This window comes from Gekko japonicus, unplaced genomic scaffold (genome assembly GCF_001447785.1).
Source record: "Gekko japonicus isolate JY-2015 unplaced genomic scaffold, Gekko_japonicus_V1.1 scaffold1202, whole genome shotgun sequence".
Taxonomy (NCBI): Eukaryota; Metazoa; Chordata; class Lepidosauria; order Squamata; family Gekkonidae; genus Gekko; species Gekko japonicus.
The window spans coordinates 110,265-131,388 of record NW_015175394.1 but is presented as its reverse complement, the minus strand read 5'-3'; the positions used below and the strand labels follow the sequence as shown (position 1 = coordinate 131,388).

The 21,124-nt window shown below is 43.7% G+C and overlaps 1 protein-coding gene across 2 annotated transcripts in view; it reads right to left on the bottom strand.

The window, feature by feature from the left end:
• OSBPL2 (oxysterol binding protein like 2) overlaps positions 1 to 21,124 on the bottom strand; it is a 152,062-nt gene that overhangs the window by 53,280 nt on the left and 77,658 nt on the right. For both annotated transcript variants that reach the window (XM_015425669.1, XM_015425668.1), the window contains 2 exons: positions 9,406 to 9,541; positions 3,515 to 3,590 (listed from right to left, as the gene is read on the bottom strand). In XM_015425669.1, the coding sequence (XP_015281155.1) occupies positions 3,515 to 3,590; positions 9,406 to 9,541 (212 nt within the window). The remainder of the gene's footprint in view (positions 1 to 3,514; positions 3,591 to 9,405; positions 9,542 to 21,124) is intronic.

Genomic DNA, 21,124 nt, shown 5'->3' with positions numbered 1-21,124 from the left:
CTTCCTTCTCTCCTTCCAGCCCAAGGTCACGCTGTGAGGTTTCACAGCAGAGTGGGGATCTGAAGCTGGATGTCCCATATCCAAGTCTGAAACTACACAACACTGGCTTTCAAGGGGTAGTTGCTATTGAACAGCAGCAAGCAGCCAGTTCTGGGTAAGTCATGCAAGTCACATAGTAGTGAGTTATCCAGTGGCTGCTGCCAGGCCTGGCCCTGATGAGTCCTCCCTCAAAAGCCAAAACAGCCTGGAAAAGGCCCTGCCATCCCCCCGCCTTTAACTGACACAAACCAAGGCTTGAAGGCTGGTGAAAATGCTGTTATTGGCTAGCAACGGCCACTGAGAGCATTTGTTTCATAAAGTTATAGGTGCTACTTCACTGCTAAAAGCTACAGGTGCTGGGGGGGGAGGTTAAAACCCCTATGATTTACACAGACAGACAGACAGACAGACAGACAGACAGAGAGAGAGAGAGAGAGAGAGAGAGAGAGAGAGAGAGAGAGAGAGAGAGATACAATTTAGATTTCAGATCTTTTTGCAAACCTAGGCCATTTTCCTAGTTTGTAGAAAGATCTGTCTTGTTCATGGCTTCAATCTCCAGTATTCACAGACTTGGTCACATTGAGAATTAGATGTATACAAGTGTGATAAAATAAATAAATAAATAAAACTAGTCATCAAGTGTAGCACTTGTTAATTTCACTATTTAGTAAATTTGGATCCAAGGGGCTACGACTGTTCATATAAGTGGGACAATTTCTACTTGTTTTTCTTTCTCGCTCTATCTAATGCCACTCTCAGAGGTTCTCTGGGTTACAAATCTGGGCTTAATTAAAAATAAAAAAATAAAAAATCGGTCTCTATGACATGCACCAACCAAATTGGCTCAATCACCCTCCCACAACATGCATGTTTCAAAGGAAATAATTTGAAGTTTAAATCCCCACACTTTAAAAAATACAAACAAGGGGGAAAAGAGGGGTGGGAGAAAAAATAATGGCACCAGATATCTAACATGCACACCAAAAGTGCTCTTGTTCATGTTTTTTTCATTAATGTCTACAGGAACTGTTTAAAGGTGGACATGAAAAGCAAGGAAAAATTGTGTGGAAAAGACAAGTTCTCAACCAGTGAGACAAAGTATCATCATTGGTCAACCTTAGGACAAAAATTGGGGGGGGGGGGGGGGGTATCTCCAAACTGCACATATGTGAATATAGGCTGCCACGAGACTAAGCCTACAAAAGCAAACCTCTGTTATAAGTTTTATAGCACAAATGTATTACTTGCTAAAGATTTCACTTTGCTCCAACACAGCTGGAAGAGACTTCAAATACATGTTGCTTGTGTTGAGAAATGGACTAATTTATGGTTTTATATCTGCTACACACAGAACACGTGGACTGTGCACACGTTTGTATACCATAAGCCAAAGGAAGCTGCTTGCATCACCTACTGTGAAAGCCTTCACACAGGGAACACTTGCCTGCATTTTATGTTAATGTAGCTTGCACACATTCAGCTCAAGGCATTATGGGAAGGAGAAGCACATGTTAGCCATTGTGAGCAGAACAACAACCAAGAAGGAGAAATTCCCCCATTACTGAAAAGACAAGATGTCACGCAGTACATGCATCTGATCTGCATTTGAATTGCTGTTTCCTGTTGATGGTATCTTGTTCGCCTGGTAAAGCCAAGATTCATCAGCACAACAAAGAGATGCCCTGAAGCTGAGACTTCACACCTGGCCAGATTGTATTCCATGAGATAGAGTGTAGAGTTTCAAATATTGGCCCAACCCATAAAATACCTGCCCCTTTCCACATGCACCAATAGGGAAAGCTATGGGATGGACTTGTAAATAGGTGGGATTGCAGTTTGGCAAGGTGCCACCCATTTGGAGATTCAACTATAAAACGCAAAGACCATGCGTTAAGGTTTCTGCTAGCCACATTTTACCATCAATGCAAAGACCATGCTGCAAGTCTTTTGGCTAGCCACATTCTACTACCCCCCCCTTCTCTTTCCTTCTTTAAAACTCTTTGTCTTTACAGGATCTCTTTGGGATGCGCAGCCAAAGAGATCCCCACACTAGCTGGCTGGTTCTAGCAGTGTGAATTAGTAACTACCCCTAGAACTACTCCTTACCCTCCAATTTTCCCTTGCAACAGACAAGACTTCTGGAAACAGGCAAGTATGAACCGATTTTCCTGCCTACCTCCAAGTAAATAAGAAACTATTTTATTTCTATTTCTGTAATTCTAAAGGAACCTTGAGTGTACGCAAATTGAGAGACTGATTATTTTGTGTGTATGTGACTTTGATATCCTTCAGTAAAAAGATTATTTGTTTTGGAAAAACACCCGTGTGGTCTCCATTACTGGAACTCTGGGTTCAGACATGATCTTGGTATAGCTGGCCAGGACTCACGTTAAATTTAATAAGCCATCAGCTGTAAATAAAGCTGTTGGCGTAACACTTGAGCTGGACTACATCTGGAATCAGTATGAACAGCCATGTCAAAACGAGCTGTCCCAACGAAGTGTCAAATATCACATTATTCAGAAATTAAGCTTACTGCCCAGAAGCTCAAGCTTACCAAACCGGCACAAGTAGATTCAAAGTCATGTCATTTAAATTACAAAAAACTGTCACTGCCCTGATGCCAAAACAAAAGAGCAGGAAGGATTTTATTGGGCCTTTTCATAACTACTTCAAATTTGGACAATCAAAGCAGCCCACTTCCCCCTCACTTCCCCTATGTGTTGCTGCTCCACATAAGTGTTTGCACATGCAAGCTGAAAATGTTGCAAACTGCTATTACATTTCCATCCTGCCTTTCCATCAAAGCGTTCAAAAGGGTGTGCATTTTTTTTCCTTTTGGTCCTCCCACCAATATTATCCTCACAAACACTTTTAGGTTAAGTAGGTTAAGTACAGAGAGAGAGAGTGACTAGCTACTGAGAAATCGGTAGGAGACAGAAGCATGATGGGAAATTATACAAAAGACACTTTTGTGATGCTGGCACTTAATCTCACGCTTTCTAAAATTTCAGCTAAATTTGGGGTCTGGAACAGTGAAACAATAGAAAAACAATTTTAAATCAGAAGGTAACACAGTGAAGCTTCCGTGGCTGCAGTGGAGATTCAAACCCAGGTCTTCCCAAGTCCTGTTCTGGTTGCCATATTATGTTGGCTCTCAAATTGACCCCACCTCACGCTCAGACACACTAAGACACATGTTTCAGGTGGATAGTTATGTTGGTCTGCAGTACAAGAACTAAACTCGAGTCCAGCAGCGCCTCAGAGAACAACAAAGACTTGCTGGGTACAAGCTTTCAAGAGACAAAGCTCCTTTCATCAGGTATCTGACAAAGAGAGCTTTGACACTCAAACTCTTCTGGCCTGGGAAATCTTGCTGGTTTCAAAGGTGCTACTGTACTTGTACCTTACACTATGACACAGTATTTCACCAAAAGCATCAGGCAAGCCTGATCAGAATGGGGCGTTAGCTTACCAGTCCAATGCACTTTTTTAAGATACTCCAGACGCTGAAATCACTCCTAGTAAACATTGGTGCAGGTAATGCCGTTCTGCAGAAAGAACAAATCAACAGGTTAATGCCACTACTCATTCTTCTTTAAAAGCATTTGTCTGTAACAATCACTTCTGATCTTCTTCACTCATGCGGGCAAGTGGCTTCAGATCTTCATAAGGTCAGAAACAAATGCAAGACAAAATATCAAAAATTCCCAAGGTCTTCTTGGGGATTCCAACAATCTGACTTGTACCTGTACAAGACTTCTGCATCATTATGAAGTTATACAACTTGGCAGTTTTCCATCCGCTTTCCTACATGCATTTTTAAAACTCGCAGGGAAGTAAAATGAAAACAACTCTAAAACTGGAATCTTTTTATATACATGTACTTTTATCTGTACACACACCTACACTTGTAATTAAGGTCCACTCAAAGCACCAAAACTGACTCCCCAAGTAGTATGTGTGATGGCAGTGCTAGTATTAATCACACAGAACAAAGATGGGCAAGGTTACATGACTAAGCTGGAATAAATTGCTTTCTTCTACAACAAGACCAAATCACTTTTCTTGCCTAATGTGACTGCAACACAATCCAGTTTTCAGCAATGAGTTATTTTTATACCCACAGAGATCATTCCCATCACAAAACTTGCTTTCATGTTCTGCTCTCTTTATGAGAAAGTTCGCATTCCTTACAATCATGGAGCTTGGAGCTTCCAAAGGTACAATGTCTATATGATACATGAGTCTTAGTTCTCCATTATGGTCCACTGTTCCTTCCCTAATATTTTTAGCCTGTCTTAACCCGAAACCATAAAGCAAGCCACAATTCCTTTGCTCATCATGCCAAACAGCAACCCCGCATAACAGTTGCTACTCCTTTTTTTGAACCAGAACTTAACTAGCCATGGCCACTGCAGATGAGTTCAAATGGCATGGCAGCCTTGAAGTGAGGTGGTCATCTTGTTGAACAACCGCCTCCACACAAGTAGGTGAACCTCTTCCATTTTATTTAAGAAATGAAACATCTTTAAGAATCAGTATATCTAATTTTCAACATGGTCTGATCTGTGGATACTTAAATCCAGAAACTGGGGCCATGGATGTTAAACTGGTATGTTTTTGGCCCTCCATCTTTGAACAAAGTGGATTCAAGACCCTAATTCTGTGTAGTTTGCCGTTCAAAACTGACTTTTGCTGAGACTGCAACAATACAGCACGGAATGACTGTGTACATTCCATGAGGAACATCTAACCACAAGTAACTGTAAACACTGGGAAAGTACCTCTTAGTATTGACAGAATGTGTTTATTAAGGGGGGTGGGCCAGTTGTCTTAAGCTTGCCTAAAGTTTGTCCAAATGGATTTTTACAACAGAAGACCCCTTTCACCAGATGACCTCAATGACGTTTGACCCTACATAATATTATAGGATGAGGAAAAGAATGCATTGCTGGATTTTTAATCATATTTTGTGTCATTGTTCTAAAGGCTTCGGGGAAATCTGTCGATTCAGCTGAAGGAGCCCAGAAACTGGTGTGTCAAGTGGAATATTAACTTTGCCAACTAAGCGAAGCTAAGCATCTGCTAAGATGCCATGAGAACCTAAAGCATCCCTGACAAGTGTTCATTTAGCTGCGACTTGAAAACTGCCAGCAATTCCATGATTGTAAGGAATGCGAACTTTCTCTTAAGAGTGCAGCACATGGAAGCAAATTCTGTGATGGGAATTATCTTTGAGGTACGCCTATAGCGTACCGGATTCGCTTCAAAGTGCTGGTTGTTACCTTTAAAGCCCTATATGGCCAGGGACCAGCCTACCTAAGGGATCACCTTTCCCCACATGTTCCCCCAAGGGCACTACGGTCGGGGAATCAAAATCTACTGGATGTCCCAGGCCCCAAGACTATCAAATTTGCGATGACCAGGGCTAGGGCGTTTTCGGTGGCGGCTCCTATCTGGTGGAATGAGCTCCCAGAGGAGATCCGGGCCCTGCGGGACCTTGTACAGTTCCGCAGGGCCTGCAAGACGGAGCTCTTCCGCCAGGCTTTTGAATAGGAGCTGCCGCCACCACTGTTCCACCAACGCCCTATAATTCCCGCACACTGTCATCACTGGTGCGGGCTCCATCGGAGGGAGTGGGACATGCCTAGGGACAACAGGGGGGTACGGTTACGCAACTATATCATGGAGAACACCATCTTGATTGTAAGAAATTGGATATGAGTAGAGAGCACCGGAAAGTCTTTTAAGAACTTTTGTTAATTATTTAATTGGTTATTTTGTAATTTTAGTCAGAATTTTACTGTTTTATTGTTATTATCTGGCATTATGCCCTTGTTAGCCGCCCTGAGCCTGCGGGGAGAGCGGGATAGAAATCCAAATAAATAAATAAATAAATAAAAATAGCTCATCGCTGAAAGCTGGACTGTGTTGCAGTTAGATCACGCACAAGAAGTGATTGGTCTAGTGGCAGGAGAAAGTATTTGACAAGCTTGGGAGCATTTTATTCCAGTTTAGTCATGTAACCTTGCCCCTGTCCAAGGGAAACCTACAAAAGGCCAGGAGGAAGGAAGGTTTAGAAACAGATTTACTTTGGGGGCAGTTTTTCTTTTCAGGGCAGAAGTAGCTTTTCTGTTTAGGATCCTCATGCTTTGAAGACCTGAGGCCTCCAAAGGCCTATCCTCCCTCTCCTCCTCTTAATTCTCAGGAGTCTGGGGGCTGAGAGGCTCACAAGCCTGGGGAAGTCCTGCCTCTTCAGCCTTCCTGGATGCTCAACAGATAGCTATGGAACTGCATCCACTTGCTTGCTAGGAAACTGATCTATAACCAGAATAATAATAATAAGAGATTGGATTTATACCCCACCCTTCACTCAGAGTCTCAGAGTGGCTTACAAGCTCCTTCCCCTTCCCCTCCCCACAACAGACAACCTGTGAGGTAGGTGGGACTGAGAGAGCTCTGACAGAAACTGCTCTTTTTCAAGAACAGCTGTGCCAGTACTATGGCTTGGCCAAGGTCATCCAGCAGGTGCAAGTGGAGAAGTGGGGAATCAAACCTGGTTCTCCCATATTAGAGTCCGCGCATCTAACCACTACTCCAAACTGGCAATTGTAAGCCACTATGAGACTAAACAACTCTTCTCCTTCTATCAGACTTCCAAGAGAAGCATTGGATTAATCTAACATTTATGACTTAAAAGCCAGCTTTGCTTTGCAGTGATAATTCTGTAAGCATTAACAGATAAGCAGGCAAGATTTTCAGAGCCGCCTACTAATGTGCTCCATTGATGTAGGCTCAATGTAGCCTCCCCATGTGTGACCTCTGAAAGCCATGCCTCCTAAGCAAACACCAGAGCAGAAAATTAGTTACCAAAGCATTTGAAATTATCTCTCAAACAACAGCTGCTCACATAACCTAAAAGGAGTAACTTGGTTACTTTAGTTCATCAGAACAGGGACAGAAATCATCTGCAAACTAAGTGGAACATGCAACTGCTGGTTGTAGTCTATGTCACATGTCTCCCGGGAGCAAACATCAGCTCCAGAAAAAAGATCTCAAATCAGTGAAACAGCACAGAAGAAAGGATTTAAACAGGTAGGTGGAGCTGAGAGAGCTCTGACAGAAACTGCTCTTTTTCAAGAACAGCTGTGCCAGAATTATGGCTTGCCCAAGGTCATCCAGCCAGGTGCAAGTGGAGGAGTGGGGAATCAAACCTGGTTCTCCCAGATTAGAGTCTGAGCACTTAACCACTACACCAGACTGTACGATACTGTGGCAGTTAATGGTTTAACATTTAGTTTTAGACTCGCTAGTATACATTAAATTTGGTGCCATATTTGCAACTTTGTATTTCAAGGGCACTAAAGGTTTAGTGATTTGTGGTTCATACTTCCACCACGTAGTGTTTCCTCCACTGATTTTAAAATTGTACTTTATTTAGTCATGCTTCAGCACTGCCTGTTTATCTGTGTATATTATTTTCTGTAACCATCTGCACCTAATAGTTTTGCATCCATGCCTGTTTCATATATATTCCTGCATCATGCACCTGATTCAGTTTGCAATTTGCTTTTGTAGTGTATTATGCAGTAATGCCCTCCAATAAACTGTTTAATTTGTATCAGGTGGGCAGCAGTGTTGGTCTGAAGCAATAGAACAAAGTGAGTCCAGTGGCGCCTTTAAGACCAACAAAGATTAATTCTGAGTCTAAGCTTTCATGTGCATGCACACTTCTTCAGATCTGAAGAAGTGTGCATGCAAATGAAAGCTTAGACTCAGAATTAATCTTTGTTGGTCTTAAAGGTGCCACTGGACTCAAACTCTGTTCTGTTAATTTGTATCAGTAAAACTTTGAAGGTTGCATCTTCCTACTAATAGTTGCACACCCACCGGGGTTGACAGGAACCCCTAGGAACTGAGACCTCCTGCTTATGGGGACCAAATTAGCAATGGACAGACAAGACAGATCTTCCCACAAACCTGAGAAAAAAAACATAAGAACATAAGAGATGCCAATGTTGGATCAGGCCAAAGGCCCATCCAGTCCAACACTCTGTATCACACAGTGGCCAGAAATACCAGTGCCATCAGGAGGTCCACCAGTGGGGCCAGGACATTAGAAGCCCTCCCACTGTTGACGCCCCCAAGCACCAAGATGACAGAGCATCACTTGCCCCAGAGTCCCTATCTATACCTTGTGGCTAATAGCCACTGATGGACCTCTGCTCCATATGCTTATCTAATTCCCTTTTGAAGCCGTCCATGCCTGTAGCCACCACCACCTCCTGTGGCAGTGAATTCCAAGTGTTAATCACTCTTTGGGTGAAGAAGTACTTCCTTTTATCCGTTCTAACCCGACCGCTCAGCAATTTCATGGAGTCCCCACGAGTACCTCTTTCTTTACCTGCTCTTTCCCATGCATAATATTATAAACCTCAATCATGTCACCCCTCAGTCGTCGTTTCTCCAAGATAAAGAGACCTAAGCGCCTTAACTTTTCCTCATAGGGAAAGTGTTCCAACCCTTTGATCATTCGAGTTGCCCTTTTCTGCACTTTTTCCAAAGCTATAATATCCTTTTTAAGGTGTGGTGACCAGAATTGCACACAGTATTCCAAATGAGGTCGCACCATTAATTTATATAGGGGCATAATGATATTGGCTGATCTGTTTTCAATACCCTTCCTAATAATCCCCAGCATAGCATTGGCCTTCTTTATTGCAGTCACACACTGTCTCGACATTTTCAGTGAGTTAAACCCAGGGTTTGCTGGAAAATCTGAAATCTAAAACAAGCAAACAAAATCTTTAAAAGGAAAGCAGGAAATGCAAAAGAGATTATTGGGGCTTTCAGGGAAAGAAAACAGGAAATAGTGGGAGAAGAGGAAATTAGAAGCCCCCAGTCCTTGTGATTACCCTGCTTGTACATGATTAATTGTAGTTGGGTTCAGGCTACTTCGCAATGACACACAGTCCCCAAGTACAGTTGTGGAAGACGGACTTTTAAGATCTTCAGCTGCGGGGGAGGGAGGTTGGTTAGTTTTGTTTCTAATGATGTTTTATACATTGTTTTCGAAATGGCTTTGGACAAGCAGTTATTATATGCTAAAAACAAAGGTTTCTAGGTACAGGTCAACCTGAAGGCAAGCCAACATCCACCTTCATTCCCTATTAGAACTCTAAAATTGTATTGTAGCAGCAATTGCCCGTTTCTTCCCAGGAAATGGGAATCAAGTACATGAACTTCATTGCCTGGGTATCAAGCCACTACTCTTCCTTTAGCGGAGAAAAAAAATCCTTGGGAAAAATCTTAACCATATTCGAACTGCTCAGAGACCACTGTTCGGCCTGCACTCTGGAATACCTGTGTTTCTTGATGCCGTTCTCTTGCACCTGCCCATCTCCATTGTGTCTCCCGGTCCTACTGGTCTGGTGGATATCCACGTCACCTTTATGAGTCGCTTCTGAAAATTCCCCCGACGAATTGTCAGAATCGAAGCCTGCATAAACAGAAGTACACACAGTTAGCCTTCATACAGCCTTAGGACTTTGTCGCTTTGGCACAAAAACAGTGTGACGACTTGGAAAGGCAGGGATTAAAAGGCACCATCAGTTTGAAGCTTTAACAGGTACTCTGAATATTCCAACGTGATTGTTCTGCCATCTCTATGCACTACTATTATTATTAGTTTTGTTGTTACTAGCACTTTATGATCGTTTGGGTTTTTATAACTGTTATAGAATTGTTATTTTTATGTGCTTTGACTTTTATGTATGCTGCCCTGAGCCTGCTCTGGCAGGGAGAGCGGGGTATAAATTGAATAAATAATAAATAAAAATAAATATGAACCACGCGCCATTCTACAGAAGTCCTGAAAGCAACCACTATTAATTATTAATGGTACCACATTCATGGTACCACATCCATTTCAAATACCTGCAACTGAGTTACTTTGTGCTTCATTATTCCACCACCACCCCGTGACTGATTATGGCAATGGTTTATTAATTAAATTTAAATTAAATAAATTAAATTACATTAATTAAATTATTAATCTATTAAAGCAGAAAGTTTTATTAATGTGTCCAAAGGGTGGGGGGGAAAAATTCAGGATACAGGAAAGCTACAAATACTGGGATTTCTGCTTTGAAATAAAAATTGTAGGGAGCTGAATTCATATGCTGACTGGTGTTTGTTAACTTGCAGTCTGAGTGGGCTGCAGCTCAGTGGTGAAGCATCCATCAGCTTGGCATGCAGAAGGTCCCAGGTTCAGTCCACTTAATAGGATCAGGCAACAGATGATGTCAAAGACCTCTGCCTGAGACCCTGGAGAGCCGCTGCCAGCCTTGACTACAGAATACTGACCTTGACAGATCAATGGTTTGATTCAGCAGAAGGCAGCCCACGTATGTACCAATGGTTCAAATATCACTTTCAGCATCATTTTTTATGCCACCTGTCCTCCAAGGATCTGAGACAGGATGGATTCCACCACTCCTCTTTATCCCCACAACCACCTTGTAAGGTAGACTAGGTTTAGAGAAGAATTATTGGCTTAAGGTCATCCAACAAGCTCCATGCCTGAGTGGGGATTTGAACTTAGGTCCTCCCAGTTCATGTCAAACTGCATCTGCATCTATGAGTGACACAATATACAAACCAGGAGTTTACTGAATTTTGCCAAAGAAACTGGTAATTTCAGAGTTTCAGAGTTCGCAGAAGTAGCTGAAACCAGATCAGAACTATGAGCTCTGTGTTTGTGTTTTACGCTTTCCATGTGCATGAGATTCATCTGGGAGCCCAGTTTCTTTATAACTAGGGATTTTGAACGCATTTGTCATCTTTGCCCACGCAGCCCAAACTAACAGATGAAGAAAAAGGATTTGGAATCATAATCTGAATCAGAACCTTTTGGCCCCAAAGCACACCTGATCAACTTCCCTTGGAATATGTAGCACGGGGGTGTCAAACATGCAGCCCGGGGGCCGTAGCAGGCCCCCAGAGAGCTTCCATCAGGCCAACAGTGGAACTGGCCATCTCCTGCTTCCAGTTCTGCTGATGCATCATAGCTTGCTTCACCAGACTCTCTTACTCACTCAGCCATTTCATGTTTTAACCTACGTCCTAGACTCAGAACTCTGAGCATGAGATTTCTGTGGTGAATGTCAATAAATCAAAAGTAGGTTTGCCACTTACAGAGCGAATGTTTTAAGCATGTTTTTATTTTAAGTAAAAAAAATCTTTGTGTTTGTGTCTTTTATAAAGTTTATATCTCCACTACCTGGCATTACATTTTATGACACACATGGCCTGGCCCAATAAGGTCTCATTTATGTCAGATCCAGCCCTCATAACAAATGAGTTCGACACCCCTGAATTATAGCACTTCTGTTATTTTGGGCTCCAGCTTCTTTGTCCATGGGTACCAAGCACTGGAGAGCCAGTTTGGTGTAGTGGTTAAGTGTGCGGACTCTAATCTGGGTGAACCGGGTATGATTCCCCACTCCTCCACCTGCTGATGTGACCTTGGGTCAATCACAAGCTCTGGCACAGCTGTCCTTGAAAAAGAGCAGTTTCTGTCAGAGTTCTCTCAGCCCCACCCACCTCACAGGGTGTCTGTTGTGGGGAGGGGAAGGGAAAGGAGTTTGTAAACCGCTCTGAGACTCCTTTGGGTAGTGAAGGGCGGGGTATAAATCCAATCTCTTCTTCTTCTTCAATCCTCCAAGCACCTTATTATCTATTCTTATCCCTCCCACACTGCTTTCCCTTCAGCTCCACTTTTGATCAGCTTCCTGAGACACTACCAGAAAGAAGCCACACAAGCTGTGGGTTGAATTTGTTTCTGAAATTAAAAAGATCAGAAGTGTCACTTCAACCTAGTTTCAGGCCCAGCCATAGCGGGTTCACTGGAGTGTACCACAAAGCACCCACAATGAAGAGTGTTAAAATAATAACAAGAACTACAGAAATCAGACTAAGCTACAATGACCAGACTCACTTGGTTGGTTCCTGCCGGAAGGCAAGATTTGAGTCCAGGAGCACCTTAAAGGGCAGCAAGTTTTCCAGGGTATAAGCTTCCAGAGCGAAAGCTCCCTTTGTCAGATACAAATGAGAATGGGGATCCATCAGAAGTTTATAGCCAACAAAGATAGCTTTGGCTCATGGAAGTTTATACTCTGGAAATCTTGTTGGCCTTTGAGACCCGACTTGACTTGAACCTTGCTCTTCTTCCGCAGACCAACACAGCCACTCACCCGAAACGCTCTGCAGGAAGGCACTATCTATCAGGCAGGTTGACATGGATGAAGGCACCCAAGCTGATATGGGCCTTAAGGACAACACCAGCACCTTTAACTGAGTCCAGAACAAAGCAACAGCCAATGCAGCCGATACAACACCAGGAAGCAAGGGCACATGAGGCTTCTATTAGACAGGTCATTCTGCTCCAGGGGCATTGGCAACCCTAGACTTAAGGGAGGGGGGCGGGAATCAAAGCAGAGCACATAGAACTTCCAAACACAAACCAAGAGCTCTCGTCAAACTCCCTTCCCCACAAAAATTTAAATACTGCATTTTATTTTCTTCCATTGGCTGGACGTGACAAAGCTATAAATCAGCTATAATGGCATGCTTAATTCATGCCCATTTATTATTCTTTAGAAGCAATACTATGGATAATAGGAAAAAGGTAAAGCACAATTGCCTGCAATCTTAAAAATGAGGTGCATTTTCCTTCTCAAAGGCCTTTCCTGACATGACGCATATAGAGACCATGCTGAATTTCTTAGTGCTTTCTAAAAAAAAAAACTCATTCCCCTTACCTGAAGCATTACTTGAGAGATACAAACTACATCATTCCAAAATGGAAGTACTCATCAGTGAGCCCTGCCATACCCTCCACTGGTGACAGCAATAATGCTAGACTGCAGAACCAATTAATCCCTTTTCTTATAGGGCTTAGTTCTTGGCAAATGCCATGCAGAGAAGGCATTTGACATTTTCGCATTTATTTAGAGAGAAATTGACAGCGTACACAAGTGTCTCTCCGCACTGATAGGCCCATGTCTTTATGCGGTTCTGACTTCACTCTCACCCACCTGGCTAAGGAGCTGCAGTTAGCCAATGGTGTCACTGCACTGGAAGGCCATATGGGCCAGCGACCTACTAAAAAAATACCAGCTTATGCTGACTGGCGCAGGAGTGGGTACGTGCCTGGCAGAAGCCTGAAATCCAGGCAGCACAAATGCCACATGGCAAGTCTCCTTGACGATGTGCTGTATGCCACCCAAAGGAAGCCGATCAGCACAAAGATGCAGATTTCTAGCTCAGGAAAGCAAATCTTCACATACGCACTGCCCAGTCTGAGAAGGAAACCCCCCCCCCCCATCATCAAGCAAATGGCATAGAGCACTCCTATTCAGCCAGCTGTCAAGAAGAGGGATCTGAAAGACTGAATTATGCATATATACAAATATGCCATTGAAGAGATCAGACAGGCAGCCACTGAAATCTGGCAGGATAATACTGTAGCACTACGGACTCTTGACATATACCATACCCAATTAACTAAAGTGGCACAGTTTTATGCATGCTACCAACTTGTAATACTGTACTGTAAGATGTTTGAACGTCGAAAATATAGGATTTAGCTGGCATTATGAGTTCCATCTTGGACATGAGCTGGAATACCCACTTCCTTCTCCTTGTGACAGCTCTACATGTTAACCCAAAGCTCCGGGCATTCTTTAAAACAAGGAAACATAAACGTTACAACAAGGATTGTGTCAAGTGGATTGCTAGCAGTTTAATTGTGCTGGGAGGAGGAGGTTACACAGGCGAGCAAAAACAAATGTTGTGAAAACTCTAAGAACCCTGATTGATAACAGAGAAGGAAAGGTGTCTTACTATCAAGATTTTCCCATCAAGACCAGATGTTTGCAATCCCAGCAAACATTGGTTCATCCTAGAGAGGATACCACTTAACTTCCTTTTGTGTGTTCATTTCTTGTTCTGTGGGCTCAGTACAGCTCAATTTAGAGAAGGGCTGTGGGCTCAGTAGAAGAACACTCCTTTGTCTGCAGAAGGCCTCGGCCTCAGTCCCTGACATGGCCAGTCAAAAGAGTAGATGATGTGAAAGACCTCTATCAAAAACTTGGGGAAGCTGCTGCCACCAGTCATAGCAGACAATACTGATCTTGACAGGCATTAAGCTTTGTTAAAGGCCATTCCGCACAACACATTTTACAGAACCCACACCTGCTCCCAAGTGTACCCTGGACAAAGTCAAACCTCGCTCTCTGATTAGAGTTATGTGCGTTCACACGCATCCTCCTCATGCTGACACTTTATACATTTAGGCATACTTTTAATTGTAGTATGAGAAGCGGCCTAACTTTTAAAAACACTCCCACAAATTTCTTTTTGCAGGATCTCCAGAGAAGATATCTACAAGCTCGAGGGAAATGTAAATAATTAACTGTTTCTCAATGGCTAAGGACTCAACGCTGGCTTGGAAAAGTATTATGACTGCACTGCAGACAGATGAGACCCACAATTGCAAATGCCGAGGTTTCCCGTGTATGTCATGGAAAAGGTGGTACTATCCTTGATCAAACTGCTGTAAAAAGCAATGATTTGGATCAGAAATCAACAGCTTTGTGTCACAGTACAGAAATATCAATCATGTCACTGAAAGCTACTTACCTCTCTTTTTTTTCTTCACACACGCAGACATTTTTCAAAAAACTGAATCAACTGCCCGACAATGTCACCCTACACAGATGTGTAGGCAAATGCCTTGCCTTTTCACAAAACACTTGAGCAATCAGACTCTAAATAAAAACACAACTACTGAAAATAAACAACACTGAAAGTCAGCAGGGAGTCCCATTTACTTTCCAGTTACTTGTGTATGTGTTGGGGGGGGGGAGAACCTCAAACAAAACCATACTTTTTTCTAAATGCAGGTAGGGACAGGTGTTTATCTGAAGGAGAAACAAAGAGCAAGTGGAAGCCATTATGCTGCTGTGGCTAAATGATTCTAACTTTTACTATAACTGTGTTCACCAGCCAAGAACAGGCGCTACCTAAGGACGGGGGGGGGGGCCTGTGGCTCAGCAGTAGAGCATTTGCCTGACGTGCAGAATGTCCCAGAGGTTCAGTCCCCAGCATCTCCAGTTAAAAGTATTGGGTACTAGTTGATGCAAAAGACCAGTACCTCAAACCCTGCAGAGCCACTGGCAGACAATACTGACCTTGATGGACCATTGGTCTGATTCAACAAAAGGCAGCTTCATGTGATCAGTGTTTTCAGCATCTTTTTAGAGACTGCATTGCAAAAGAATCTCTATCTAATTGAAACAGCCAGTAGCCAGACTTTCCAGGCCACTTAAGCAGGGTTTATTTGGATTTATATCCTGCCCTCCCCGCTAGCAGGCTCAGGGCAGGTTCCAACAATATTATACAATACAGTTGAAACCACTTAAACAGTATAAAATATCACAAATTCTAAAATACCATGTAAACTCTAAACAGATATCAGATAGCTTAGCGATTAAGATGGAATTAAGAATCCAGGCCACTGATGGGGGGCCAGCCAGAGGGAGAGGATATTCGCCACCTCAACCAAAATCTCGGTGGAAGAGCTCTATCTTACAGGCCCTGTGGAATTGTAATAAACCCCGCAGGGCCCTGATCTCATATGGGAGCTCATTCCACCAGGCGGGGGCCAGGGCTGAAAAGGTCCTGGCCCTAGTTGAGGCAAGTCGGACGTCCCTGGGGCCAGGGACTACCAAAATATGTTGATTAGTAGACCTTAGTGCTCTACAGGGCTCATATAGGGAAAGGTGGTCTCAAAGGTATGCTGGCCCCTGGCTGTATAGAGCTTTAAAGGTAAGTATCAGCACCTTGAAATGGATCCAGTATTCAACAGGCAGCCAGTGCAATTGGCGCAGCACTGGGTGGATGTGAGCCCGCACAGGCGTCGCTGTCAACACCCATGCTGCCGTGTTCTGCACTAGCTGCAACTTCCAGAGCAGAGTCGAGGGCAGCCCCACATAGAGTTCCAATAATCCAACCTGGAACTGACCATTGCATGGGTCACTGTAGCCAGGTCTTGGGGGGTGAGATATGGGACCAACAGCCTGATCCAGTAGGAAAGATGGCAGGACCCTATTGGTAATTAACAGTCATGGGTAATTTGCTTAGCAAATGGATCATAATAATTATTATTGTATGGCATTGTGTGTAGTAGCCAGGAGATCCTACGATTGTGTGGCAGCCGGAATTTCCCGCTCTTTTAGCATTATGCACCACTAGCTGGCAAGCTAGACTTGTTTTTAAGACAAGAGACATTTCAGAGGTGGATTGCCATTGCCTGCTTCTGTGTCACGCCCATGGCATTCCTTGGAGGTCGCCCTTCCAAATACTAGCCATGGCTGACCCTGCTGAGCTTCCAGGATCTGATGAGATCAGGCTAGCCTGGGCTATCCAGGTCACAGAATAGATCATCAATTATTTTTTTAATACATCATAAATTATTGTGTGATGCCTCCAATACAGAAACAAAAACGCCAACAGTCAGTAGATTTTAATAATCTATTTCTATAAACATAGATTGCATTCTCCAGAAGGAAGAGAAGCAAGAAGCGGTCTTCTTGCTCTTTTTAGTTTACACTGGGGGGTGGGCGAGTCGTTCTACAAAGTCTCACAAAAAGCAAATACGTTTCATATGGATGGTTTTCAGAGCGCCTATCTGGCCCACCACAAACTGCTGCACTCACATTGAAGAGGAGACAGCCAACAGAGCTCACGGATCGTGCGCTCTTCTCCCTGTCCCCACAACAGCTCTGGAGTTCCAGACTTGCCCAGAGTTCTTTGGAACCTAAAGTCGCACCCTTTGGGAGTGTTTGCTTAGTTCCATCTCAATTACCATTAATGTCTGTGAATAGGTAGACTTAAGCCCTAACCTGGATGCTCAGAAGCTAAGCAGGGTCGGCCCTGGTTAGTGTTTGGATGGAAGGCCACCAAGGAAGTCAATGGCTGCTATGGAGAGGCAGGCTACGGCAAACTACCTCTGTTCAGTCTTTTGCCTTGAGAACCCTACGGGGCCGCCATGAGTCTGCTGTGACTTGACACCACTACCACCATAAGTACACTTAAACAGCATATTCTGCATATGGGTATAATCTTTTTACATTGTGAACCAATTTAGAATAAAAAGCATGCCTCCCCTCCCAGCCCCAAGTATCTGACAATACTATTTATAAGGAGATAGGAGTTTCACTGAGGAACCTGGTATGTGGCCGAGAATAAGAGGTGGGTTTTATACCCCATTTTTCTCTACTTTAAGGAGTTTCAAAGTGACCCAAGGGCATCCAGCTGGCTGCATATGGAAGAGAGGGGAATCAAACCTGGTTCTCCAGATTAGAGTCCGTCGTTCTTAACTGTTACAGTTTGGGGTAATCTGGAGAGCTGGGTTTGATTCCCCACTCCTCCACATGCAGCTGCTGGGTGACCTTGGGTCAGTCACAGTTCTCTCAGAGCTGTTCTCTCAAGAGCAGTTCTTTCAGAGCTCTCTCAGCCCCACCTACCTCAGAGAGTGTCTGTTGTGGGGAAGGGAAGGGAAGAAGACTGTACGCCGCTCTGAGACTCCAATGTCTTCTCTTCCTCTACACCATGCTGGCTGTCAGAAGGTAATGGAAAGTTTCCAAAGGAAACTTTTTTATAATCTGTGCAACTAGTTTTCTGAACAAGACATCAGTTTGTTTTTTTAAAAAAAATTAATCTCTCCCTTTCACTTAGGAGCCTTGAGCGTACAGATGGCTCTCCCCTCCTTCATTTTATTCTCCCAATAGGTCCAAGGTTATCCACAGAGTTTCGAGGTGAGTGGGAATTTGAGACCAGACCTTCCAGGGTCTAGTCAGCACTCTACTCACAACACCGCACTAGCTTTTAAAGGGCAAAAAAGTGCATAAATACTTATGTGGATCATTATTGCACAGCTGTAGTGTGCAATCAGTAAAATATTATGCAACTCCAGGTAAGGTCAGATGTTTATCTGAAAAAGAAAAGCTGAATGGGAGCCATTATCCTGCTGGGGAGAAAAAAATCCAGACCATTATTACAAACAGGAGAACCGGGCCTTGCCCCTCCCTGAGATTAAACCACCTACTGACAAATATTATCCAGCAATTAACAACCAGGAGCCCGCTATTGACAATCTCAAGACTAAAAGTGGGGCAAATGTCTAATAACAGTGGAGATTTTTAAAATTATTTCTATAGCCTTACTGTTCCAGAACTCAAATTTGGCTGACATTTTCGATGGTGTAAGATGAAAGCGCCAACATCACAAAGTGCCTCTGATATAATTTTCTATCATGCTTCTGTCTCCTACCCATTTCTCAGTAGCTCTCACACACAAGATCTGCACAAGTACAACACGTACTCAACACATCTGAAAATCGCTTATCTTTACACAGGATTAACAGGTGAGCTGGCCGCGCACTAAACTATTTGAGAGCTGACCAGTCATGGAAAATGGAGATGGGGGAAAGCTGCTAAACTTATCCTGCACAGATTTAAACAAGGATACAACTAACTCTACCTAGAGATATGAAAGCCTGGGAGAAAAATGAAACAAGAGTATTTTCCGGTGTCCTTCCCACCCACAACTTTTGGGGGAGCACTGAAAAAAACTCCAATGAAATATCTTCTCTTTTTGAATTAAGGGGAATGCTGTAACAAAGTTACATAGTATATTTTTATGGACGACAATCATTCCTGTGCATGATACAGATACACAACATTTTCAGTTTGTGTATATTTTAGCATGCGTAATATTTACATATACTCTACATAGTTAAAAGTTAATTGTTACAAATTTTGTTGTACAAATATGCTGCTAGTTGCACTGAGCTTATAAAAGACTGTTGCTGTCCAAATAATATACTCCTCTGTTTACGACAAAACTTGTGTTTTCTATTTACAATTTGTTTTCATTACCTCGCAGATGGTAAAACCTAAAACATACTCTGTATATTAGCATAGGATGCCACAGTCTGTAGTACATGAACATATTCCAATATCTGTAACTGCTGGCAGAAAACTATACAGTCCAGGCAGTTGAAGGTTGATAAATAATCCATACATTTCAATTTTTTTAATCCCCCCATTTCAAAATCAGTCAACCCCCTTGCCCATTGTACTTATTTTCCAGCACAAAAACATGAGTTTTGTGAGTATTCAGTGCAGACAACCAAAGTGAAATGCATGTTTAAACATGCCTCAAATATGGATAGATACCAAGTTTAAAGCAAAGAAGACTGCTCATTATAATTTACTTTACTTATACCCTGCCTTTCTGCCCAACAGGGACCCAAAGTGGCTTATATCATTCTCCTCTCCTTCATTTTATCCTCCCAACAACCCTGTGAGGTAGGTTAGGCTGAGAGTGTGTGGCTGGCCCAAAGTTACCTGACAAGCTTCCACTGCAGAGTGGGGGTTCAAACTGAACACCACTGGAAACAAGGGTATAAAATATGTCCAGAGTGATGTAACTTGTTAGTTGCCCTAAATTAGGGTGACTAGACATCCTCTTTTTAGAGGACATGTCCTCTTTTTTTGGTGTCTGTCCTCTTTTGGTCTCTGTTTTTTTAAAAGCCTGATGAAAATGTCCTCTTTGGGGGTTGGAGGATTAGGAATATTTATTTATTTATTTATTATTTTCAATTTATATCCCACCTTGCCGGGGGAACTGGCTCAAGCTGGTGTACAAGCATTAAAATACAATAAAACAGTAAATACAATAAATTACTGTCAGCAAGCTGCCATTCTGTTTTCTGTGACCTCTGTGTACATATCCTTTCCCTGTTGCACCCGGCTTGTTTTCTATCATCCTGCTCCTGCGTTGGAATGCACAAGATAACTGCTGGAGGTTGTGTGGGGGAGAAGATGCTGTAATGCTTGCCTATTGCTTTTCTCATGAGTACTGCACCTGTGTTTTGTCTGATGTTCTGCCTGGTTCCCATGGACTGGGCGCGCAACCGTTTCATTAGCCCGCCAGCGGGAATGCTATTCATTGGATCTGTATCTGTTTGAATTTCCTTTATTATGCTTGACCTAACTGTGTATCCCCAGTTCTAACAAAGAACGTGTTTGAGTATGTCTTCAACGCTTTGAAATAAATTTTGCTTTTCTTGAAAACGTGGATTTATTCTCGATGCTTGGGGATCCAACATATTGTTAGAACTCTCTTTCTCCTATCGTTCCGAATCTGGCAAGATCATGAGCGGAACTGAGGGAAACCTACATAACACGGAGGGGGACTCAGGATCGGTCCCACATACCTCCGCTCCTTTGGTGTTCACGACTGCAGCCTCGGTGGAGGGTGCCGTGGGGGGAACGATTCCCCGCTTGCCTGCACATCTGTCTTGGCCGCCTCCGACCCCTTCGCACTGGGGTCCGCGGAAGACTCAACAGCAGGATGACTGGACTATGTACAACACTCAGGGCACCCGAGAGGTGTACTCCCGTCGGGGGAGCGGATTACGTGAGAGTCTGTTTGACAAGGGATTGTTCCCGGAGCCGGGGACTACCTCGGAGAAGGGGAGTTCCAAGCAAGACCTCGAGGAGTGGATGTTCGAGCCATCGGGGCCGCGAGGCCACGCAGAAGATGAGGAGGGCACCGGAGCCTTCCAAACGGAAGAGGACTATGACCCACCCCCGGACTATCGACCTCGGGACCCCATCCCGGAGGAAACTACCGGGGAACGACTAGCAGAACTGGAAGACTCGGTGAGAGACTTAATGCGGGCATTCCAGGATGTGATGGAAGGTCTGCCGGGAATGATGGACGTTAGAATGGCTAATTTCCTTGACGCACACGCCGCGCAGCAACAAGTTGCTCCTGCACCGGGATTTCCCGCGCCGCCGATGCCTGCTCAACCACTGATGGGACCTCCGCTGCAAGCACCGGGAGTTCCCGCGCAGCAGGTACCTGTGCAGCCGCCGGTGAGACCGCCTCTGCAAGTGCCTGTGCAACCGCCGATGCCGGGGGGTCCGCCGGTGCCGGGTCTGCCGCC